A 21,716-nucleotide genomic window follows, 5' to 3' on the forward strand; every position below is an offset into this window, starting at 1 on the left:
GCAACACCCAACTCTTCATTTCTGGAGTCAAGAACCAGAAGAGGTGGTAGTTAGAAGACAAACTAGGGAAAACTGCATGACTGTTTTCCTCCAGGGCAGAAGAGCCTCTTTCAAGTCTACTGCCCCTTCCCCAGCCAGACCCGAACTTAGGACAGGATGCTTCCCTGCCAAGCCAGCCCCAGGACCCTAGCATCACTCAGCTCTACCACTCAGCATAGGGGGCATAGAGCTGAGGGTCTGCAGTGGGACTGAGAGGAGAGGGACACTCTCAAGTAGCCTAGTTGCCTTTGCTCTCAGCAGATACACCCTCTACTTTACAGAAATTCAGCCTCTCTGGCCTTAGACCCTTTAGCACATCTCTGATCCGATAGCTTCTCAGGCTCCTAACATTTTAGGAAAAACTGGCCTTCCCACTTACCAAGGCAAATCCTCCAACTCTTAATCTCAGTTCCACCTCCTAACAACTCCTAAGGGACTCATTCTGACAATTGTTTGTTTCACTATCTTCATCCCCTTCCATCATCCATTCCTTCTCTTTCTCTGACTTTCCTTCCTCCTTCTTTCAACCATCAAATGTGCTCAAGTTCACTACTTCTTAAAAACAAACACCCCTCACTACCACCACACTTTTTTGAATTCTAACAACAGAAAGGACTCTCCTTAAAATGTTTTGCTAAATTGCTTTAGAGAAACGGCTAAGTTCAGAAAGAGTAATTAAAAGAAAGAGAAGCTATTATCAGTTTGAATTGAAGGATCAGATTAAGGATGTCCTGAGGAACCAAGAACAGGAGGAGTAAGAGAGGATAAAGACAGGGGTCTGAGTGTGTGTCTTGAGAGTGGCTGGCCTTTACTCAATCAATAAATCTTGTCAGTTCTGCTCCAAAAGTGTCTCTGAGATTTAACTTCTCTAATCTCTTCCACTCACCCCTGCCTTAGCCCAGACCCTCTTCATCTCTTGCTTGGACAACTGCAAGAGCCTTTTAACTGGCTTCCTGCCAATAGTCTCTCCCCACTCCAATTCCCCTTCCACGTTGCTGTCAGTTACAAAGTCATTCCTTTCCTTCTCCTGCTTAAGAACCCCTTTACTCCCTAGTATAAAACCAGACCCCTTAGGGCTTTATAACATGTCCCTAATGGACATTTCCAGTCTCACAACCTCACTGCTTGCCTCTTTCCCACCATACAACTCAGCATTCTGCCACACTGAATATCTTACCTTCGCAGGACACACAAGAACCTCTCACAGCCACATGCATGGTATGCTCTATTATCATTCTCCATCTGATAAACTCCTCTTCATCCTTCAAGATCCAACTAAATGTCACCTCCTAGGTGAGGCCTTCCTTCACTCCCAGTCAGAATCAGTTGTTCATTTTCCTGTGATCTTATGGCATTTTATGTCTCTATTCTAGCACTTGCGCCTTAGTAGGATACTGTCATTTTTCTGTTTCCCTGATTTCCTCAGGTTGTGAGCATATCAGGGAAAGGTACATTTCTGTTTTCATCTTTGTATTCTTGAGGCCTAAGGACCTAGCATTTATTATTATTGTTTCAGGTTGCTAATAAGTGTTTGACCCATAATAGATGTTGAATAAGTGCTTGCTAATGAAGGAATGGGTAGATGGATAGATGTAATAAAGCCACAAAAATTAATTGCCTGTATACTCGTGGCAGATGGCTAGAAAGTATAGAGAAAAATATCACTTACAGTGGTAACAATAACATATAAGGTATTAATTTTGTATTTCATCAACTGTAAAATGTAATATTTTTTATATGCTAAGCAAGAAAAATGCTACTAGTTAAAGATTTGAATGGGAACTTTGCAAAAGAGACTATTCAGTGGCCAGAAAAATTGGAAAAGGTGCTCAATTTTTATTAGTCATTAGGAAAATGCAAAGCAAAACTACAGTGTGATAATACTGCACACTTAGAGTGGAGAAAATGAAAAAAGACAGATTTTCATGACACTGCTACAGAGTGAAAATTGTACAACCATGTTTAGCATCTATTAAACCTATTAAACCTATTAAACCTAAGCTTACCCTGTGGCACAGCAATTCCACTCCAAGATATATACCCAGTAGGAAGGTGTACATATGTTTACTACAAGACATGTACAAGAATGTTCATAGCAGTACTATTTATAATAGAAAAAAGTAGAAACTACTCAAATTCTCAACCACAATAAAAGAGACAAGTAAGTAGTGGTCTATTTGCACAGTGAAATGCTATCCACCAATTAAGAATATACAGTCTATAATACGTGCAACCATCTGGAAGAATCTCCCAAACATGATGTTGAGCGAAAGAAGCTGGACACAAAAGAGTATGTATGGTATATTTCCATTAAAAATACAAATGGACTTTATTTTCATTAAAAGTGTAAATTGGGTTTTCCATATGAAGTCCAAAAACAGGCAAAAATGAACCTATGATACTAAAAATCAGGATAGCGATCACCATCAGGGACGTTGTGACTCAAAAGGGGGAAGAAATGGTTCTGGGATACTGGTAGCATTATGGTTCTTAATCTGAATGATTGTCATATGAGAATTCACTTTATGAAAATTCATTGAGGGGCACACTTAAGATCTGTTTAGTTTTCTGTATGTACACTATGCTTCGTTAAAAAGGCAAAGAATGGTGACCATTAAACTATGACATACAATCAATTATGACATATCCCAGTTACTGATATGTGAAAAAATGTGAAAATGTGAAATGTGAAGAAATTGCTTCTTAGAACCAATGAAATATGGTACTAGTCAGGACAAAGAAATTTACTTTCTAAAATTGTATGACTCTAGTGGCAGATATAAAGAGGATATGAATAAACAAGGAGTTACACCATTGTCCTGCTTGGGTAAACCAAAAAGATGAAAGGCAGCAATGCTCTGCAAATTAATATGGACTCTTAATGCAATAACAATTTCACTCCCCACATGAATGTTTTTAGAATTTTATAAGACAACTTATTTGAAGAATAAACCAACAAGAATGCTGACAAATATTATTTAAAGGGAAAACTAATGCAAATACTTGGCCCACCAAATTTTAAAATAAGTTATAAATAATTATGATATTATATTAAATACACAGAACCGTCACAGTGAAATAATAGATTCAAACTATCACATTAACTTAATGAATGCCAAACTTGAAACAATATCAGAATGGAGAAAGGGCTCACATTTAAAAACAATTGTTGGGAAATTGACTATCAGTATGGTAAAGCATCAGCTTACAGCCACACTTCATATTGCATCCTACAAAGAATCCCAGATCATCAGTGTTAATCAAACGAACAAGAAGAGAAATAAACAGCATATTTAAAAAGCAATACAGAAACAAATAAGAATTGAAAAAAAATACATTAAAAAATAACTGATAAAGTCTATTGTCTCTATGAAGAATTTATTAACCTAACATATATCTATTGAATTTTTAATATTGTGGAGTTTTTGAGTATATACTATGGGTAAAGCATTGTATCAGGTGCTACAGGAGATAAAAGGATGAAATAGACATGAATCTTGCCCTTAATGTACTCACAGTTTAGTACAGGGGATACAATGTAGATATAAGTCTGTAATACAATGTCAAAAGTTTTAAGTGCTATTAGAGAGGATCAAATAGAATGTTACGGGAGTTTGGAGGAAGAAGGGGCCAAGGAGGACCATTTGTGGTGTTATCGTGGACATGATTGCTCTTGAGTTGGGCCTTAAAGGATATGTTGTATTTAGGCAGAAAGGTGTAAAATGAAAAGACATTTCACTCAGAAGGAATGATGGAAAGCATGACACAGAGGCAAGAAATGAAGTTATATGTAAGGAACTCAGATTGACTCTGACCAGAGCACAGGGGAGCATTAGAAAGGCAATTGTAAGAGTTAACGTTGGAAAGTCAAGTTAGGTACAAACCATGGTTGGAGGAGGGAAGACTGGGGGAAATGCCAGCCTGTGGAGTTGGGTTCAGTTCAGGAACCAATGGGGAGTCATAGAGGTTTCTAAACAAGGGAATTCAGAGTCATGCTTTGGGCAGTTTGGGTAGAATAGGTTGGCGATTAGTGGGGAGCATTGGAAACAAGAAATCTATATGGGTGCTATTTGAATACTTCAGCAGAAAGGAAATGAAGTTCAAAATCCAGATTCTACTGTAGCTGATAAAGAAAAGCAGATCACACACAGAAACACAGAAAGTAACACAAATGAGGAAAGTGTGTAGCTTTACTAGAATTTAGAAAAATGCAAGTTATAGTTTTTTTGGTAAGACTAGTTAATTTTTATTAATAACAAGCTCTAATGGTCAGTTTTATATGTCTTTGATTAATTGCAAATTAAATTGTACATAAAAATGCAATTTGATTGAAATACAGGATTCATCAGAGAAAATAATTAGAATTCCCTCCGGTGGTAGAATGGTTTATAACACAGGCTAACAGAGCCTAAAATATGAAGGTCATCAACAATCTGTAAACCAACTTTTTTGCCCCTAAAAAATCTTTCTCCCCCACCACTCCCAGTTTTATTGAGGAATAATTGACATGTATTATCACTGTATAAGTTTAAGGCATACAGCATGATGGTTTGATTTACATACATTGTGAAATGATTACCATAGGTTCAGCTAACATCCATCTTCTCATATAGATACAATAAAAAGCAAAAAAAGAATAAAGGAAAAAAAATTTCTCCTTGGGATAAGAACACTTAGGATTTACTCTCTTAACAATTTTCCTATATATTATACAGCAGTGGTAGCTATAATCATCGTACTGTACATTACATCCCTACTACTTATTTGTCTTATAACTGGAAGTTTGTACCTTTTTTGACCACCTTCTTCCAGTTCCCCCTCCCATACCTCCTGCCTCTGGTAAGCACAAGTCTGATCTCTTTTCCTATGAGTTTATTTATTGTAGATTCCATATGTAAGTGAGATCATTCATTGTTTGTCTTTCTCTGTTTGACTTATTTCACTTAGCATAATGCCTTCAAGTTTCATTCATGTTGTTTCAAATCGTAGGATGTCTTCGTTTTTTATGGCTTAATAATGTTCCATTGTATATATACATAGAACAACTTCTTTATCCATTCATCCATTGATAGGCACTTAGATTGTTTCCATGTCTTGGGTATTGTAAATAATGCTGCTATGAACATGGGTGTGCAGATATCTTTTTGAGTTAGTGTTTTCATTACCTTTGGATATATTCCCAGAAGTGGAATTGCTAGATAATATGGTGGTTTTGTACTTAATGTTTTGAGGGTCCTTCATACTGTTTTCCATGGTGGCTGTACCAATTTATAATCCCACCAACAATACACAAGCATTCCCTTTTCTCCACATCCACACCAGCATTTGTTATCTCTTGTCTTTTTGATCATGGCCGTTCTAAGTGTGAGGTAATAGTTCACTGTGGTTTTAATTTACATTTCCCAAATGACTAATGATGTTGAGCATCTTTTCATGTACTTGTTGGCCTTTTGTATATCTTCTTTGGAGAAATGTCTAATCAGGTCCTTTGCCCATTTTTTAATTGGGTTATGTTTTTTTGTTATTGAGTTGTATGCATTCTTTATATGTTTTGGATGTTAACCCCTTATCAGGTATATGGTTTGAAAATACTTTTTTCCCCTTCCATAGGTTGTCTGTTCACTTTGTTGATGGTTTCTTTTGCTGTACAGAAGCTTTTTAGTTTGATGTAATCCCACCTGTTTGTTTTTTATTTTGTTCTTTGTGCTTCAGGTGTAATATCCAAAAAAACATTGCCAAGAGCCATGTCAAGGAGCTTTGTTCCCATGTTTTCTTCTAGGAGTTTCATGTCTTACATTTAAGTCTTTAGTCCATTTCAAGTTAATTTTTATGAGTGGTGTAATATAAGGGTCCAATTTCTTTCTTCTATATGTGAATATCCAGTTATCCCAGGATATTTATTGAAGAAACTGTCTTTCTTCATTGAATATTCTTGGCTCCCTTGTCAAGTATTAGTTGACCATATATGCTGAGGGTTTATTTTTGGGCTCTCAATTCTGTTCCATTGTCTATTTATCTGTTTTTATGCCATAACCATACTGTCTGATGACCACAGCTTTATAGTATAGCTTGAAATCAGGAAGTGTTATACCTCCTGCTTTGTTCTTCTTTCCCAGGATTTCTTTGGCTATTTGTGGTCTTCTGTGGTTCCATATAAATTTTAGGAGTGTTTTTTCCACTTCTGTAAAAAATGTCATTGGAGTCTTGATAGGGATTGCATTGAGTCTATAGATGGCTTTTGGTAGTATTGACATTTTGACAATGTTAATTCTTCCAACCCGTGAAGATGGGATACTTTTCCATTTATTTGTGTCGTCTTTGATTTCCTTCATCAGTGTCTTCTAGTTTTCAGCCTAAAGATCTTTCCCCTCCTTAGTTAAACTTATTCCTAAGTATTTTGTTGTTTTTGATGCTATTGTAAATGGGATCCATTTATTTATTTCTGTTTCAGAAATTTTGTTGTTAGTAGCTAAAAACTGCTGATTTTGTATGCTAATTTTGCATCTTGCAACTTTACTGAATTCATTGATTAGATCTAACAGGGTTTTTTTGGCTGAGTCTTTAAGATTTTCTATATATAAAATCATATCATCAGCAGGTAGAGACAGTTTTACTTCTCCCTTTCCAATTCTGATACCTTTTATTTCTTTTTCTTGCCTGATCACTCTAGCTAGGACTTCCAGTACTATGTTGAATAGTGCTTGTTTTGTGGCCTAACATATGTCCTATCCTAGAAAATGTTTCATGTGCACTTGAGAAGAATGCGTATTCTGCCATTGTTGATAGAATGTTCTGTGTATGTCTATTTGGTCCATTTGGTCTATAGTGTTATTCAAATCTGCTGTTTCCTTGTTGATTCTCTGTTCAGATGATCTATCCATTGTTGAGAGTGGGGTATTAAGGTCCCCAACTATTAGTGTATTACTATGTATTTCTCCTTTTAGCTCTGCTAGTTTTTGCTTTATGTATTTAGGTGCTCTGATGTTGGGTGCATAAATATTTACAATTGTTATATCTTCTTGATGTATTGACCCCTTTATCATTGTGTGATAAAAAGAGACCTTCTTTATCTCTTTTTGACATTTTTAGTTTAAACTATATTTTGTCTGTTATAAGTATAGCTACTCCTGCTTTTTTTTTTGTCAACATTTGCTGGAAGTGTCTTTTTCCATCCCTTCACTCTCAGTCTATGTGTGTCTTTAAGGTTAAAGTAAGTCTCTTGGGCAGTATATTGCTGTATCTTATTTTTTTATTCATTCAGCCATTCTATGACTTTTGATTGGTGAATTTAATCTGTTTATGTTTAAAGTAATTATTGACAGGTAAAGGACTTACTATTGCCATTTTGTTAATTGTTTTTTGGTTGTTCTGTAGATCCATCGTTCCTTGTTTCTCATCCTACTGTCTTTTTTATGTTTTGATGTCTGTTGATATCAGTGTGCTTTGATTTCTTTATTGTGTTCTTTTGTGTAATTATGACAAGGTTTTCCTTTGTGGTTACCACGTGGCTTACATAAAATATCTTAAACTTATAACACCATATTTTAAATTGATAACAACTTAACTTCAATAGAATTTGTATACTTTACACTTTTCTTCTTCTCTCTCTCACATTTTAGGTTATTGCTATTACAATTTACATGTTTTTAACATTGTGTAACTAATAGATGATTATATTTATGGTTATTTTTGCTACTTTTTTTTTACTTTTAGACTAGAGTTTTAAGTGAGTTATGTATCACTATTATCATATTGCAGAATCTAACTAGGCCTTTATATTTACAATTAACACTGAGATTTAAACTACTTTTTTTTGTTTTTATGATGTTAATTAGCATCTTTTTACTTCCACTCAAAGAACTCCCTTTAGCATTTCTTGTAGGGCAGGTCTGATGGTTATGAACTCTCTCAGCTTTTGTTTGTTTGGGAAAGTCTTTATCCCCTTTGTTTCTGAAGGACAACTTTACCAGGTATAGGATTCTTGGTTGACAATTGTTTTCTTTCAATATTTTGAATATGTCATTCCATTCTCTCCTGGCCTGAAAAGTTTCTGTTGAGAAATCCACTGATAGTCTTATGAGGATTCCCTTGCATGTTGCCTCTCTATTTTCTCTTGCTGCTCTTAAAATTCTTTCTTTGTCTTTGACTTTTGACAATTTAATTATAATGTGCCTTAGTCTAGCCCTATTCAACTTCAACCTATTTGGGATCCTTTGGCCCTTATGGATCTGGATGTCCATTTCTCTCTCCAGGTTTGGGAAGTTTTCAGCCACTATTGCTTTAAATATGCTTTCTGTTCCATTCTCTCTCTCTTCTCCTTCTGGAATTCCCATAAGGCAAATATTGTTTCTTTTCATTGTGTCCTATAATTCCCATAGGCTTTCTTCACTCTTTTTCATTCTTTTGAATTTTTGTTCCTTTCACTAGGCAATTTCCAATGTCCTATCCTCCAGGTCACTGATTCTTTCTTTCACATGGTTGAGTCTACTTTGGAAACTCTCGGTTGAATTCTTCAGCTCAGTTATTGTGTTTTTCAACTCTAGGATTTCCATTTGGGTTTTTTGTTTTTTTGTTTTTTGGATTTTTTTGATGGTTACCTTTTCCTTGTGAAACTTCTTGTTTCGTTTGTGTATTTTTTGCCTAATTTCATTTGGTTGCCTCTCTGTTTTCTTGTAGTTCACTAAACTTCCTTAAGAGAGTTATTCTGAATTCTTTGTCTGACAGTTCATAGATCTCCATTACTTTAGGATCAGTTATTGGAGTTTTATTAGTTTCCTTTGATGGTGTCATATTTACCTGACTGTGATCCTTGATTCCTTACGTTGGTATCTGTACATTTGAATAAGCGGTCTTCTCTTGCAGACTTTACAGATTTGCTTTGGCAGATACACTTCTTCACCAGTCAGCTCAGTTTGGGCTTCTAGGTGTGTATGCACTAGAATAGTGTATGCACTATCTTTGGGTGGGGCTTGCTATTATGGTCTACTTTTGGGTGAGGCAACTGTTCAAGCTCTGAGGATAGGGAAGGGCAGGTATGCCACTGACCAAGAACAGTTGGATAGGACTGCTGGCTTGGTTCCCTACACAAGTGAGGCTGTAAGATGGGCTCTGTGGTTGCCTGAATTCTCTGGTCAGGCTTACTAGATGGTCAGGACTAGGTATTATATTCAGTAGTGGATGAGGCTATGAATTAGCTTCACTGCCCTGGCAGGGCAGCACACCAGGGCCGGGGGCCTGTACAGTTCATTGTTTGGGGGCCCAAATCAGGCCTGAAATCCCTGGTCAGGTGAAGCCACAAGTTTTGCTCTGAAAATGGGGGAAGATGCATCCTGTGCTCTCTGTTTAAGTGCCACTCTACACAGGGCTGTTGAATGGGCTATACAGCTTCCTGTGTGCTCTGGAGGTTCCTTGGTCACACAGGCTGAAGGCTGTATTCAGCAATGTGTAGGGCTACAAGTTGGACTCCCTCTCTGGCAAATTTAGCAGGTCTAAAACCAGTAAAGCTCTTTGTTTGTTGTCTAACTCAAGCTGACTTGCACCCCGAGTTCCCTGGCTGAATAGGGTCACTGGCTTTGCTCTGCAAACTATCAGCTCTGTCTGCCCTTTCTCAGCACAAGCACAGCTGGGCTGCACAGCTTTTAGGTGTTTTCACCAGCCCTTGTGGTCTGATGGGACCAGAAGACATGCTCTATGGTGGGTGGGGCTATGTCTTAGCCCCCTTACCTGGGCAGTAATGGGAGAGTTGGCTCCAGGCTACCCTAAATTTTCCAAATAGGCTTTCCAGCTGGGAAGGGTAGGGAGCTACCCTCAGCCTTTTCTATGAGTTAATCCCCCTGCTTGTATGTAGCATGAGAAGCCTCCATGCCCGGTACTGGCTTTGCTGTGGGGATGATCAGCTCTGCCTGCCCACTTCTCAGCTTGAGTGCCACTGGGCCACACAGCTTCTAGGAGATGTCACCAGCCCTACTGGTCAGATGGAGTGGGAAGGTACTCTCCACAATGAGTGAGGCTGTGACTCAGCCCCTTGCCTGGGTGTGGCCAAACCAGGCTCTCGGAACTGCAAAACTCCTCTTTTGAGGATCCAAATCAGGCAGATCTTCACCCTGCTGAGTTCCCTTGTCAAAGTGGCCCCCGATTTGGTTCTGCAGATGAGCAAAGCCACTGGTTGGGATTACCACTTAGGCACTGCAGGTATGAACTCAATCTGCCACGATTCATGTGCTGGTCATTGCAAGCCCCTCCCTCCTTCTCTGTCACAGTCAGATTCTCAGTGGTGGAGCCCTACAGATTCCCCTGCAATCTCCATTGTATGAGATCAAAGGAGGGGCTCCCACAAAGTGACCCCAGTGCTGAGAAGGCTTGTTGTTTCTCCTGGGTTCTCTTTTCCTGCTGGAGGAACTGGAGGCCCAGGGGAGACCTCTTCACATGGTGCTGCACTATCTTGGGAGAGGGACAATGCGGTCAACATGTAGTCAGTTCTCTTATCCTTCTAATGCAGTCTATCTTGGTCTCTGAGGTGCAGAGGGTGCTTCAGCCTCACCACTGTGTTCTAGGATTCTCTCAGTGGTGTCTTGTTCTTGAATAGATATTAGTTGTTCTTCTTGTGAGGGGGAGTAAAGTGAGGAATGACCTATGGCACCATCTTGGTGACATCACTCCTAAATTATAACTTTAAAGCATAATTTTATATCTGTGTAACTGTTAAAATTTTTCATATGAGAAAACACAAAGTTGACAAATTTGAGGTGATGAACTCAATTATACATCAATTATACACAATTATGCAGAGCAGTTTAAGGTGCCAACAACAATCTAACAAACTATATCAAGGGCCTTTCAGCTAAGTACTAACATTATCCTTGTTTTACAGGATGAAAACTGAGGCTTAGGGAAGATAAGTAATTTGCCCAATGTCTGGTAACTAGTAGAGTCTATAGTGCAAGGAAGCCTGCTTATACTGGCTGGGGAGAGCTGATTGTTAAATTTGCAGGAATTGTGCAAGCCACTATTAAAAATTAAATTATACAAATTTAAAATTAAATAAATTACATTAAAAACAAGGGTAACGGGGGCTGGCCCAGTGGCATAGTGGTTAAATTCATGTGTTCTGCTCCAGTGGCCTAGGGTTCACAGGTTTGGATCCTGGACGTGGACCTACACACTGCTCATCAAGCCATGCTGTGGCAGTATCCCACATACAAAATAGAGGAAGATCGGCACAGATGTTAGTTCAGCGACAATCTTCCTCAAGCAAAAAGAGGAAGATTGGCAACAGATGTTAGCTCAGGGCCAATATTCTTCACAAAACAAAACAAAACCAAGGGTAGTAAATACAGTCATGCATTACTTAATGACAGGGTTACGTTGTAAGAAATGTGTCATTAGGCTATTTCATTCATATGCTAACATCATAGAGTGTACTTACACAAACCAAATGGTATAGCCTACTACAAACCTAGACTATTGGTACTAATCTTATGGGATCACCATCATGTATGTGGCCCATTGTTGAATGAAATGTCATATGTGGTGCATGACTATACTCCAAACTCATCACTTCCTAATTATTTTGCTACATTTTACTATTATCTAAGCTCTTGAAGTTATGTCTCTTGTATGTGTATGGTGGAGATCTTATAATGATATGCTATTATGCATTTCTCTCCAACTCCTTGTTCAATGACATCCCATTGGTAGCTTGAAATCAGCCATGTTGAGAGTATTTGCACTCAAATGCTACAAATAAGGTTTGATTTATTATTTTGTCTAGATCAAGAATCAGCAAACTATGGTCTGTGGGCCAGTCTATCCCACTTTGTTTTTATAAATAAAGATTTATTAGAACTCAGGCGTGCCTATTTGTTTAGCATCATCTGTGGCTGCTTTCCTGCTAAAATGATAGAGTTGAGTAGTTGTGGCAGAGGCCATATGGCCCATAAACCTGAAATATTTACACTCATGTCCTTTAAAGAAAAAGTTTGCCAACCCAGGGTCTTACTCATTAAAGTGAAAAAATACAAACCAATATTCATGGCAAAACTACTGTTGGAGAGTCAATTCTTAAACATTTACCAGCACACCACTGGGTAGAGTTCAGATATAGACCTGAGCAGCCTGACTCTAGAATTCATGTTGATCACTATACTGCTAAACAAAGTATGAAATATTATGTAAGCATGAAAATTTTACAAAAAGTTTACTGTCAATTCACAGAAATGTGATATATAAAATAAGTGGAAAACACAAATACAAGGTAGTAATGCCCACATTGATAGATATCAAATGATATATATCAATTTGTACAGACATGTCTCGTTTTATTGTACTTTGCTTTATTGCACTTCACAGATATTGCATTTTTTTATAAGACCCTCCACCAGCAAAATGATTTTGGCTCACTGAAGGCTCAGATGATGGTTAGCATTTTTTAGCAATGAGGTATTTCTTAATTAAGGTATGTACATTGTTTTTTAAAGACATAATTCTGTTGCACACTTAATAGACTATAATATAATATAAACATAACTTTTATATGCACTGGGAAACCAAAAACTTTGTGTGACTCGCTTTATTGCAGTGGTCTGGAACCAAACCCACGATATCTCCAAGGTATGCCTGTATATAGAAGTGAATTTCTGGAGAAGGAAATAGAATTTAAGTTTTTCAGCTTATTTTCTCTGTGAAGTCACTGGGTTCATTCTTAAAAATAAAGACAAGAGGAGTGACATCAGCATCATGGCGGAGTGAGCTCTCCCCTTAAATTTTCCCCTCTAAGATACAAAGAAAAGGACATTTATACACCAGCAGAGGACATTGTCACCACACAAAAGATGTCTGAGAGACCCACACAGCCATATGTCTGAAGGTGGAGGTTCTGGACCCTGTGGAGGAACTGGAAGGAGGTAAAGAGAATCTTCTCTTCCTCCCAAACAGCAGCAACCATGGGACTGTGCACGGCTCTGAGAGGAAAGGGGGGTAGGGTGGCCCTCTGCAGGAACACCATCAGTCTCTGAGTTCCCTCACAGCCTGTGGGAAAGCCCCACACAGAGGTAACTAAGCTATTGTGGGGGTGGCTTAATCAAGCTAGCACCCCAGGACAGCAGATAGCAAGGGCCCAGCGAGAACACCCTGGGGATCATGCAGGTGAAAGAAAGTGCTCCCTCCCGCTGACCTGCACTCCAGCTCAGTGGTTGGCCAGAGTGCCTCACAGACAGAAAAGCAGTCAGCACTGAGGAGATTGCACAGGTGAAAGAAAGTGCCCCTCCCCCTGCCTGGCACTCCAGTTCAGCAGTCACCCAGAGCACTGCACACACAGAAGAACAGTCAGCACCTGGAGCAAGGGAGCCACAGATCATGGCAGGTTCTGAATACACAGCTCCTGACCTCCACCCAGTGGTGGCAAGTGGAAGCCGCAACCAGATACTATAACTATGCAGAGGCACAAATCCATGCTGTAAAGCAGTATGAAAAAATATATTAAATCCCCAGACCAGAAGGGAAATGACACATACACAGAAGTCAATCCTGAAGGCACAGAAACTTATAATCTAAATAACAGAGAATTCAAAATAGCTGCCATAAAAAAAAAAAAAATCAATGAGTTACAAGAAAATACAGAAAGACAGTTCAATGAAATCAAGAACTTCTTCACAAAAGACATTGAAACTATAAGGAAGAAACAATAAGAAATGTTGGTGATGAAAAACATATGGATGAGATAAAGAAAAATGTGGACTCCCCGAACAATAGAGCTGATATTATGGAGGACCAAATTTGCAATTTAGAGGACAGAAATATAGAGATGCTTCCAGTGGAGGAGGAGAGAGCACTAAGACTAAAAACAAATGAAGAAATTCTTTCAGAAATATCTGACTCAATTGGAAATGCAACATAAGGATTATAGGTATTCCAGAGGGAAAAGAGAGGGAAAATGGAGCTGAAAGCTTGTTCAAAGAAATAATAGCTGAGAACTTCCCAAACCTAGGGAAGGTGCTGAAAATACAAGTGAAAGAAGCCAATAGATCTCCTAACTATATCAATGTAAAAAGACCTTCTCCAAGGATCTAGTGGTAAAGCTGGCAAAAGTCAATGACAAAGAAAAAATATTAAGGGCAGTAAGGTGGAAGAAAATAACTTATGAGGGAACATCTATCAGGCTTTCAGTGGATTTTTCAGCAGAAACTTTACAGTCTAGGAGAGAGTGAAATGATATATTCAAAATCCTGAAAGTCAAAAACTTTCAGCCAAGAATACTCTATCCAACGAAAATATCCTTCAGATGATGGAGAAATAAAAACTTTCCCGGATAAACAAAAGCTCAGGGAGTTCACTGCCACAAGACACCCCCCAACATGGAAGGATTGATCAAGAAGGCCCTAATAACTGAAAAAAATAGGAAAGGGGCTACAAAACCCTGAGCGAGGAGATAAATAGGTAGGCAAAAATCCGAAAACTGCAGCTCTCTATCAGAACAGGTTAGTAAACACTTAATTATAACATTAAAAATAAAGGGAAGGAAAACACCAAAATAAATATAATCTTGTCATTCTAACCACAAACTTACAACGCAAGATGGAATAAGATAGAACAATAATAACTTAGAAGGGGAAGAGGAAAGGGATGGAATCAGCTTAGTCTAAGGAAATAAGAGGCTATCAAAAAATGAGCTATCTCATCTATGAGATTTTTTTATACAAACATATTGGTAATCACTAAACAAACAATTAGAATGAGACACAAATGATAGATAAGGAGAAAACTACCTAACTGAATTGGTAGTCCCAAATACATGGGATGAGAAACAAAGGAAATGCAGAAGAGCTGGAAAATGAGTGATAAGAGGGCAGCTTTAAGCCCTTATATATCAATAATCACTGTGAATGTAAATTGATTGAATTCTCCAATCAAAAGACACAGAATGGTGGGCTGGATTAAAAAAGAAGATCCAACAATATGCTGCCTCCAGGAAACACATCTCAGCTCCAAAGACAAACGCAGGCTCAGAGGGAAAGGATGGAAGACAATACTCCAAGCTAATGGCAAACAAAAGAAAGCAGGTGTTGCCCTACTTATATCAGACAAAGTAACTTCAAGATAAAACAGGTAAAGAGAGACAAAGAGGGGCAGTATATAATGATAAAAGGATCACTCCACCAAGAAGGCATAACACGTAAAAATAAAGAGAAGAAAACAAACAAAAGTAACCTTTTGTTTGGGAGCTGTTCTGGATCATATCCATATGTTGCCTTTAGAAACTGCTAGATATCTTCCTCTAAGCTTCTTGTTGTATGACTTCTGCACTCTTTAAATAAAAACCCAGACCTTTTCTACACCATGGAACATGGCTTTCATCTGACCTATTTTACCTAAACAGCTTTCTTAGACATTATTTCTGGAACCATACCCATGATCAAATTCAGAGATTTTTCTCATTCCTTTTTGACTCTGGTTACACTTAACATTCAGGACAGTACCTCCATTCTTGATACTTCCTTCTCTTTTGACTTCAAAGACTGTTCTTTTTTTACTTTCTCTATTATCCCTCATGGGTCCTTCTTTGTCATGTTTCCTGATTTCTCTTTCTCCCCATCCCCAAATTTGAGTATTCCAGAAGAGCTTTTTTTTAAAAATATGAGTAAGTTAATTTCTAAGCCTCAATTTACTAATTGAAAAAAGGGATTAAAATTACTACCCACTTGTTGCTGTGAACATTAAAAAAAATAATTACATAAAGCATTCTACACAATAGTAAGTACTCAATAAATGTTAGCCATTATTATGCTCATTGTTGCTGTTATTTTTGTCGTCAGTCCAACCAATGCTGCTATTGCTGAATTTCCATTATTTATGGCACAGGTTAATATAAAAAATTAATTATATAAAACCATGTGTGTGCATATGCTAACGTCAGGTGGCCATGAGTCTTATCTCCACAATAAGACCACAAGCTCCCTGAGAATGCGGCAAGCTTGACTTCTTCTGAGTCCACTGACCACACTTATCCCACCCTAGGCCCTTTCTAACTGAACCGATTCCAGAACACTTGTACCTCTGGCGCGTGGAAGGCCCAAGCCCATCCTCAAGGCTGTGTCCTTGGTCTTCAGTCCTCCTGGTTCCCTCAGGATTTATTCCTTCTTCCTGTAAGCACAGGTAGAGTTTGGGTCACTCATAGGGCCCTGCTGAGGGTAGTGGGGATTGAGAGCAGCCAAAAACCCTACATGAGCATGCAGCAACAAACAATGTTGTGCAGAATCTAAACTGGTGAATTACCGTGAGCTCCAGCCCCAGGTTCTCTCTGCCCGTCTCCTCTGTGGACAGAGTAATGGCCTCTCCTCCATTTGTTTTCTCCATCTCCTGTTCTCAACTGAAAAACAAATTCATGGCCAAAGCTGAAAGATTGGTCATTCTATAATGTGGGGCTGGGGAGAATTTTTAGGGCCTGCTACCCATAGGAAAAACAAAACTAAAAATCTTTAGAGGTTTAGTTGATTTCTTTAAGAGGATTGGGAAGATTGGAAGCATAATTTCAATATAATAAACAATGAAATATAGACATATTTCCTATTGTGAATAGCTAGAGAAGGGGCGGTAAGATAGGAGAAGAGAGAGGAAGGGCAGGAGGAATTGAACTGAAGCAGTGATTTACCCAGCGGCCCTGGACCTGGACTAAAAAGGAAATTGTTCTGTCCCTTAAATGAAGGGTCAGAGGGCAACTTCTCCTGTTGGCTTCGGGAGGTCCCCCTGAGCTGTGCTGAGTAAGAAAAAAAAATAGAAAGGGAGGCAGAGGGCTAGGATGAGCCCAGACCCCAATATATTGCTGAGAAAACAAAGATTAAAGGCTTTCAAGTTCCTGACTATAATGTAGTACAAAAATTCTTTTTGGAGAATCTAACAGTTCCTCCTTAGTTAAATAAAAGAAACCTACAGTTAGAATAATCAGTATGAATATTAATTATCCCAAATAAAGAAACCTTTGAAACGAAATGAGAGAATCAAGAAACTAAAACAAATATTTGAGCATCACTATAAGCAACCCTAAGAGACAAACATTCAAATTTTAATACCAAGTTCATTCTCAGATGTTTCTTTCCTTTGCAAAAATTTTTCTTCCCCATGGAATTGTGTTTTTTTTAATGTGGTCTCTTCAAACATTTAAAGCATAATTTCATTAAACACACATCAACAGACAACTTTTGTTGTGTAAATTAGGGCCTTCCTGTATAGGCATGGAACTGCTTGAATTTGGTCTAACTACAATGAGTTAAGAAATTTGGCAAATCCAGTTCCTGCCCTCCCCCAACACCCCTGCTTACTCCAGTGTGAACGATTCCTTCTGGCTCCTCAGTGAAGGATAGAAAGGAAAACTTAGCTCCAACAGACCCTGACTCTGAAGGGATGGGCTGGAGATGAGGGAGGGGGCTTTCCTGATTGGCTCATGTGTTCAGCCCTTCTTCCCTGTAGAGGAGTGCAATTCTCAAGTTAGATATTTGTTTGGTGCAGGATGCCGAAGTGTTGTGAACTGTGTGTAGGTCTGTACCTGGGATCCGAACCTGCAAACCCCAGGCCGCCGAGGTGGAGCACATGAACTTAACCACTACTCCACTGGGTCAGCCCCAATATTCATGTTTTAAAGACAATTTTGCAGGATCAGGTCTAAGAGTTCTTCAGGAATTTCTAATAGGCACATCATCAGAAGCATTGCCCAGCACTGAACTAGGTACTGGGGAGCATGTAAAAGAAAGTAAGAGAAATGACTCTGCTCTCAGAAAACTTACCATTTTGTGCCAGAAAGACAGTTCCTGGAAAACAACAGAATGCAGGACTATACATGATCCGATTCCAAATGACCACTGGGAAGACTTTTACTAATTCATTCAACAAATGCTTATGGAGTACTCACTATCACCCAGGCACTGTTTTGGGTGCTGAGGACACAAAGATGAATGAGATATTGTCTCTGTCATGAAGAAACTTACAAATCAGTGAGGAAAGACAGATGTGTCAAGAAAGGCTTCACAAGCAACCCAAGTGCCCATCAACTGGTGAATGGATAAAGAAGATGCGGTATAGGGGCTGGCCCAGTGGCATAGCCCCAGTTTGTGTGCTCCGCTTCAGTGGCCTGGGGTTTGCTGGTTCAGATCCCAGGCACAGACCTATGCACTGCCTATCAAGCCATGCCTTGGCAGGCATCCCACATAAAGTAGAGGAAGATGGGCGTGGATGTTAGCTCAGGACCAAATCTTCCCCAACAAAAAAAGAAGGATTGGCAGCAGATATTAGCTCAGGGCTAATCTTCCTCAAAAGAAAAGATGAGCTATAATTATATGCAATGGAATACTACTCATCCATAAAAAAAATAAAATCGTCCCATTTGCAACAACATGGATGGACCTTGAAGATATAATGTTAAGCAAAATAAGCCAGACAGAGAAAGACAAACTACAAGACCATGTGATTTCACTCATATGTGGAAGATTAAACAAACACATGGACAAAGAGAACAGATTAGTGGTTACCAGATGGAAAGGAGGTTGGGGGGTGGACAAAAGGGGTAAAGGGGCACATATGTCTGGTGATGGATAAAAACTAGACTGCTGGTGGTGAGCACAATGCAGTCTATACAGACACTGATAAACAATAATGTACACCTGGAATTATAAATGTTATAAACCATTATGACCTCAATAAAATAATTGAAGGGAAAAAAAAGACAGGCTTCACAGAATTGGCAATATTTGCCCTGAGTCTGGAAAGTCTTGAAAGGTAAGTAAGGGATCACGGATGGAGAAAGGAAAAGATTACCAGCAGAGGGAGAAACTCAAACAAATGCACAGAGGCAAGACCTTCCCCGACGTGCTAAGGAGGCTGCAAAAATTAGCTAAACAATGAAGGGAAATTTTTGAGAAATTAACTAAAGAAGGTCAAAATAAAGTAAGAAATTAGTTAAGTAATGGAGGGGCAAAATGTGAGTAGGGTAGAGGTGGTCTATCAAGAAATAAGTCTGGAGATGCAGTCAAGTACCAGATGGAGGTGGGCTCTGTATGCCAGGCTAAAAATTTGGGCTTCTTCTGAACCAAATGGGGAGGCAGGAGGAGGATGGATTGGAAGTATGCATATTGGGGACAGAGAGAGGAGCAGTCAGAAGACAAAATAGTCCAAATCAGACATGATGAGGCTCTAACCAAAGCAGTAGAAGAGGATGAATAGAAATAAACAAATTTATAGGACTTGGTGATTGATCGAGCAGGGGGGGAATAAACGAAAGGGGGAAGATAATTCTTCAAAATGACCTAGTTTTTCCTCCTCCTAACCTCCAGTAATACTTAGCTGCATGTTGTTCCCTAAACACACGTTTCCTTGTGCCTGTGAAACTTGGTGGATGCTGTTCCTTCTGCCTCTAATACTCTGCCCCAGTTTATCCACCTAGCAGATTCCTACACCTCCTTCAAGTCTCTGTTGCAGGGCCACCCTCTCCAATGAAGCTTTCTAGAACTCCTTCCAGACAAGACTTGGGACTCCTTCCCCTGTGCTCCTACTGCAACATGCTCTTGCAGAACTCTACAGAACAAACAGTACCCTAAATGTTTACTTGTCTCTCACTAGACTACGATCTCCTCAAGCTTAGGCTCTCTGTCTTGTTTACCACTGTATCCCCAGGCTCAAGGTCTGCCACAATATTAGGTAAGCAATAAATATTTGTAAAATAAGTGGGGAAAAAAACCAAACACAGGATTCTGGCTTAGGTTATTGGGTATGTAGATAATAATAACATTTACCAAAAATAGGGACACATAGTTCTATTTCTCTAGCTCCATGTGTGCACACACACGTACACACGCACACACACTCACACATCCATAAAAGCCCTAGCAGAGTAAATATACTGTGCAACCTAGAGCAACTCATTCTGCCTCTCTGGGCCCCTTCTGATATTCTGCCCCTTCCTAATTGCCTAATGCTATTTTATAAGATTATTATGAAAATTAAGTAATTTAATATAGAAAAATAATTTGGAAAACAGTAGATGACCTTATAGTTGCAGGCTACTATTGTAAATTCTTGTGGTAATTACAGAAAATTATAGATATTTTGAAGCTGATGTCAAAATATCAGCTTCACCATCATCTTAATATGACTGTAAAGTCTCTCTTGCTCATCCTGGCTCACACTTTATCTCTGTTTCTCATTTTTACCTTAGATGATTGCCAGTTCTGGGGCCAGGTCCAAGCATAATGATAGGCAGGGATCCTAGTGTTCAAAGTGAAATGATGCCAGTGATCATCTCTCTCTCTTCTCTCATCCTCCTTCTTCCCTCTTTCTTTTCCTGTAGAAGGTGTCAAAATCTGTGTTCATCTTCTAGGATGAGGCTACAGCACTCATCTCACTTTTCCAAGAAATGCAAGTTTCCTTTAAATGCAGCTATTATTAACATAACCCAACTGCCAAGAGGAAGAGAATTAATCTGGCTGGTACCTCCCCTCAATTAACTGTTGCCTCACAAACAGACTTGGGCTTCATTGTTTAAGTGGTTTTTTTTTTTTTTTGTCTTATCATTTATAGTTTGATAAACTCTCTCAAACTGCAGATCAGGAAGAACAAAGTGATTGACCCAGAGTCAACAGTTAGTTAGTGGCTAAGCCGAAGGCAAACCCTGTGGTCCCCACTCCCGGTTCTGGGCTATTTCTAGACTATGGGGTGAACGGTAAGAGATACTTCTGTTTCTGTGGCCTTTATAGTCTTTCAAAAGATTTTCGTATGCTTTCACTGTTTATCCTCATAAAATTCTTGTGAACAAGTCAGCTACTGATCCTATTTTAGGTATAAAGACAATAGACTCAAAGAAGATGAGCAATTTGTCTAAAGTCATACAGCTAATTAGGGCAGAGCCAGGATTAAAGGCTAGCTCTTGTCATTTCCCTGGAAACTGGGCCTTATAATTGTCCTAAAGCCTAGGAGTTACTCCAGGAAAACTAAGTGACCTGCTTCAAACCTATCTAGGAAATAAGTAGGATATAAATAATATATGATTTTAATCCTTCCTGCTTTTACCTCTCCTTTGATTACTAGTAGAAGCAGGCAGAACTAGAGAGAATACAGGGACTTCCAATTTTGGTCTTAATGGAGTAACTTGTATTTAATAACCCTCCTGCTGAAAACAATTAAAAAGGCTAGGCAATATTATACAACAATCCTTTGAAAGCATTTCAGAGCAACCAATGGAAGCAGGATGTGAAAGTCGATGATCCTTGAGAGAGGAGAAGCACAAGAGTTGAATTCTACATTCATCCGAGCTCTTTTTCTGAGGGCATTTTATTTTTCAAATCATGATGCAGAGAAATAATACTCAAGTAGTCTTATGAGGTTGAAGAGACGGAGGTTGGAGTTTGGGGCAGGTAAAATGGCTGCAATTTGAGGGGAAAAAAAATCATAAAAAGAGGAGAACCATGAAGGAGCCCCAAAACCTGCAACCAAATTTCCAAGTTATTGGCTAACTCATAAGTTGTATGTATTCAAAACAAGACACCAAGAAACTAAGCAAAAAAACAGTAGGTGGAGTGCTAAAGACCTGAGCAGAGATTTCAGCAGCTGTGTGGTGCTGGAGACAGAAATGTTAGTTTCAAGCCCCACTGAGGATGTGGACCTTAATAAACACAACAGGCTTTCTACTGAGACCTTAA

At 38.9% G+C, this 21,716-nt stretch overlaps 1 protein-coding gene across 5 annotated transcripts in view; it reads right to left on the reverse strand.

Annotated features, from left to right (window-relative positions):
• The window catches only part of SLC28A2 (solute carrier family 28 member 2), an 86,039-nt gene that overhangs the window by 31,577 nt on the left and 32,746 nt on the right, over positions 1-21,716 (reverse strand). For 3 of the 5 annotated variants that reach the window (XM_070581281.1, XM_070581271.1, XM_008524842.2), the window contains exons 2-3: positions 16,309-16,402; positions 16,088-16,176 (exon numbers count right to left, since the gene is read on the reverse strand). In XM_070581281.1, coding sequence (XP_070437382.1) covers positions 16,088-16,176; positions 16,309-16,389 — 170 coding nt within the window. In that variant the 5' untranslated portion in view covers positions 16,390-16,402. Of the gene's footprint in view, positions 1-16,087; positions 16,177-16,308; positions 16,403-20,231; positions 20,363-21,716 lie in introns of all 5 variants that reach the window. The other 2 variants (XM_070581265.1, XM_070581259.1) reach the window with 1 other exon arrangement.

The sequence above is a fragment of the Equus przewalskii genome, chromosome 1 (genome assembly GCF_037783145.1).
Source record: "Equus przewalskii isolate Varuska chromosome 1, EquPr2, whole genome shotgun sequence".
Lineage (NCBI taxonomy): Eukaryota > Metazoa > Chordata > Mammalia > Perissodactyla > Equidae > Equus > Equus przewalskii.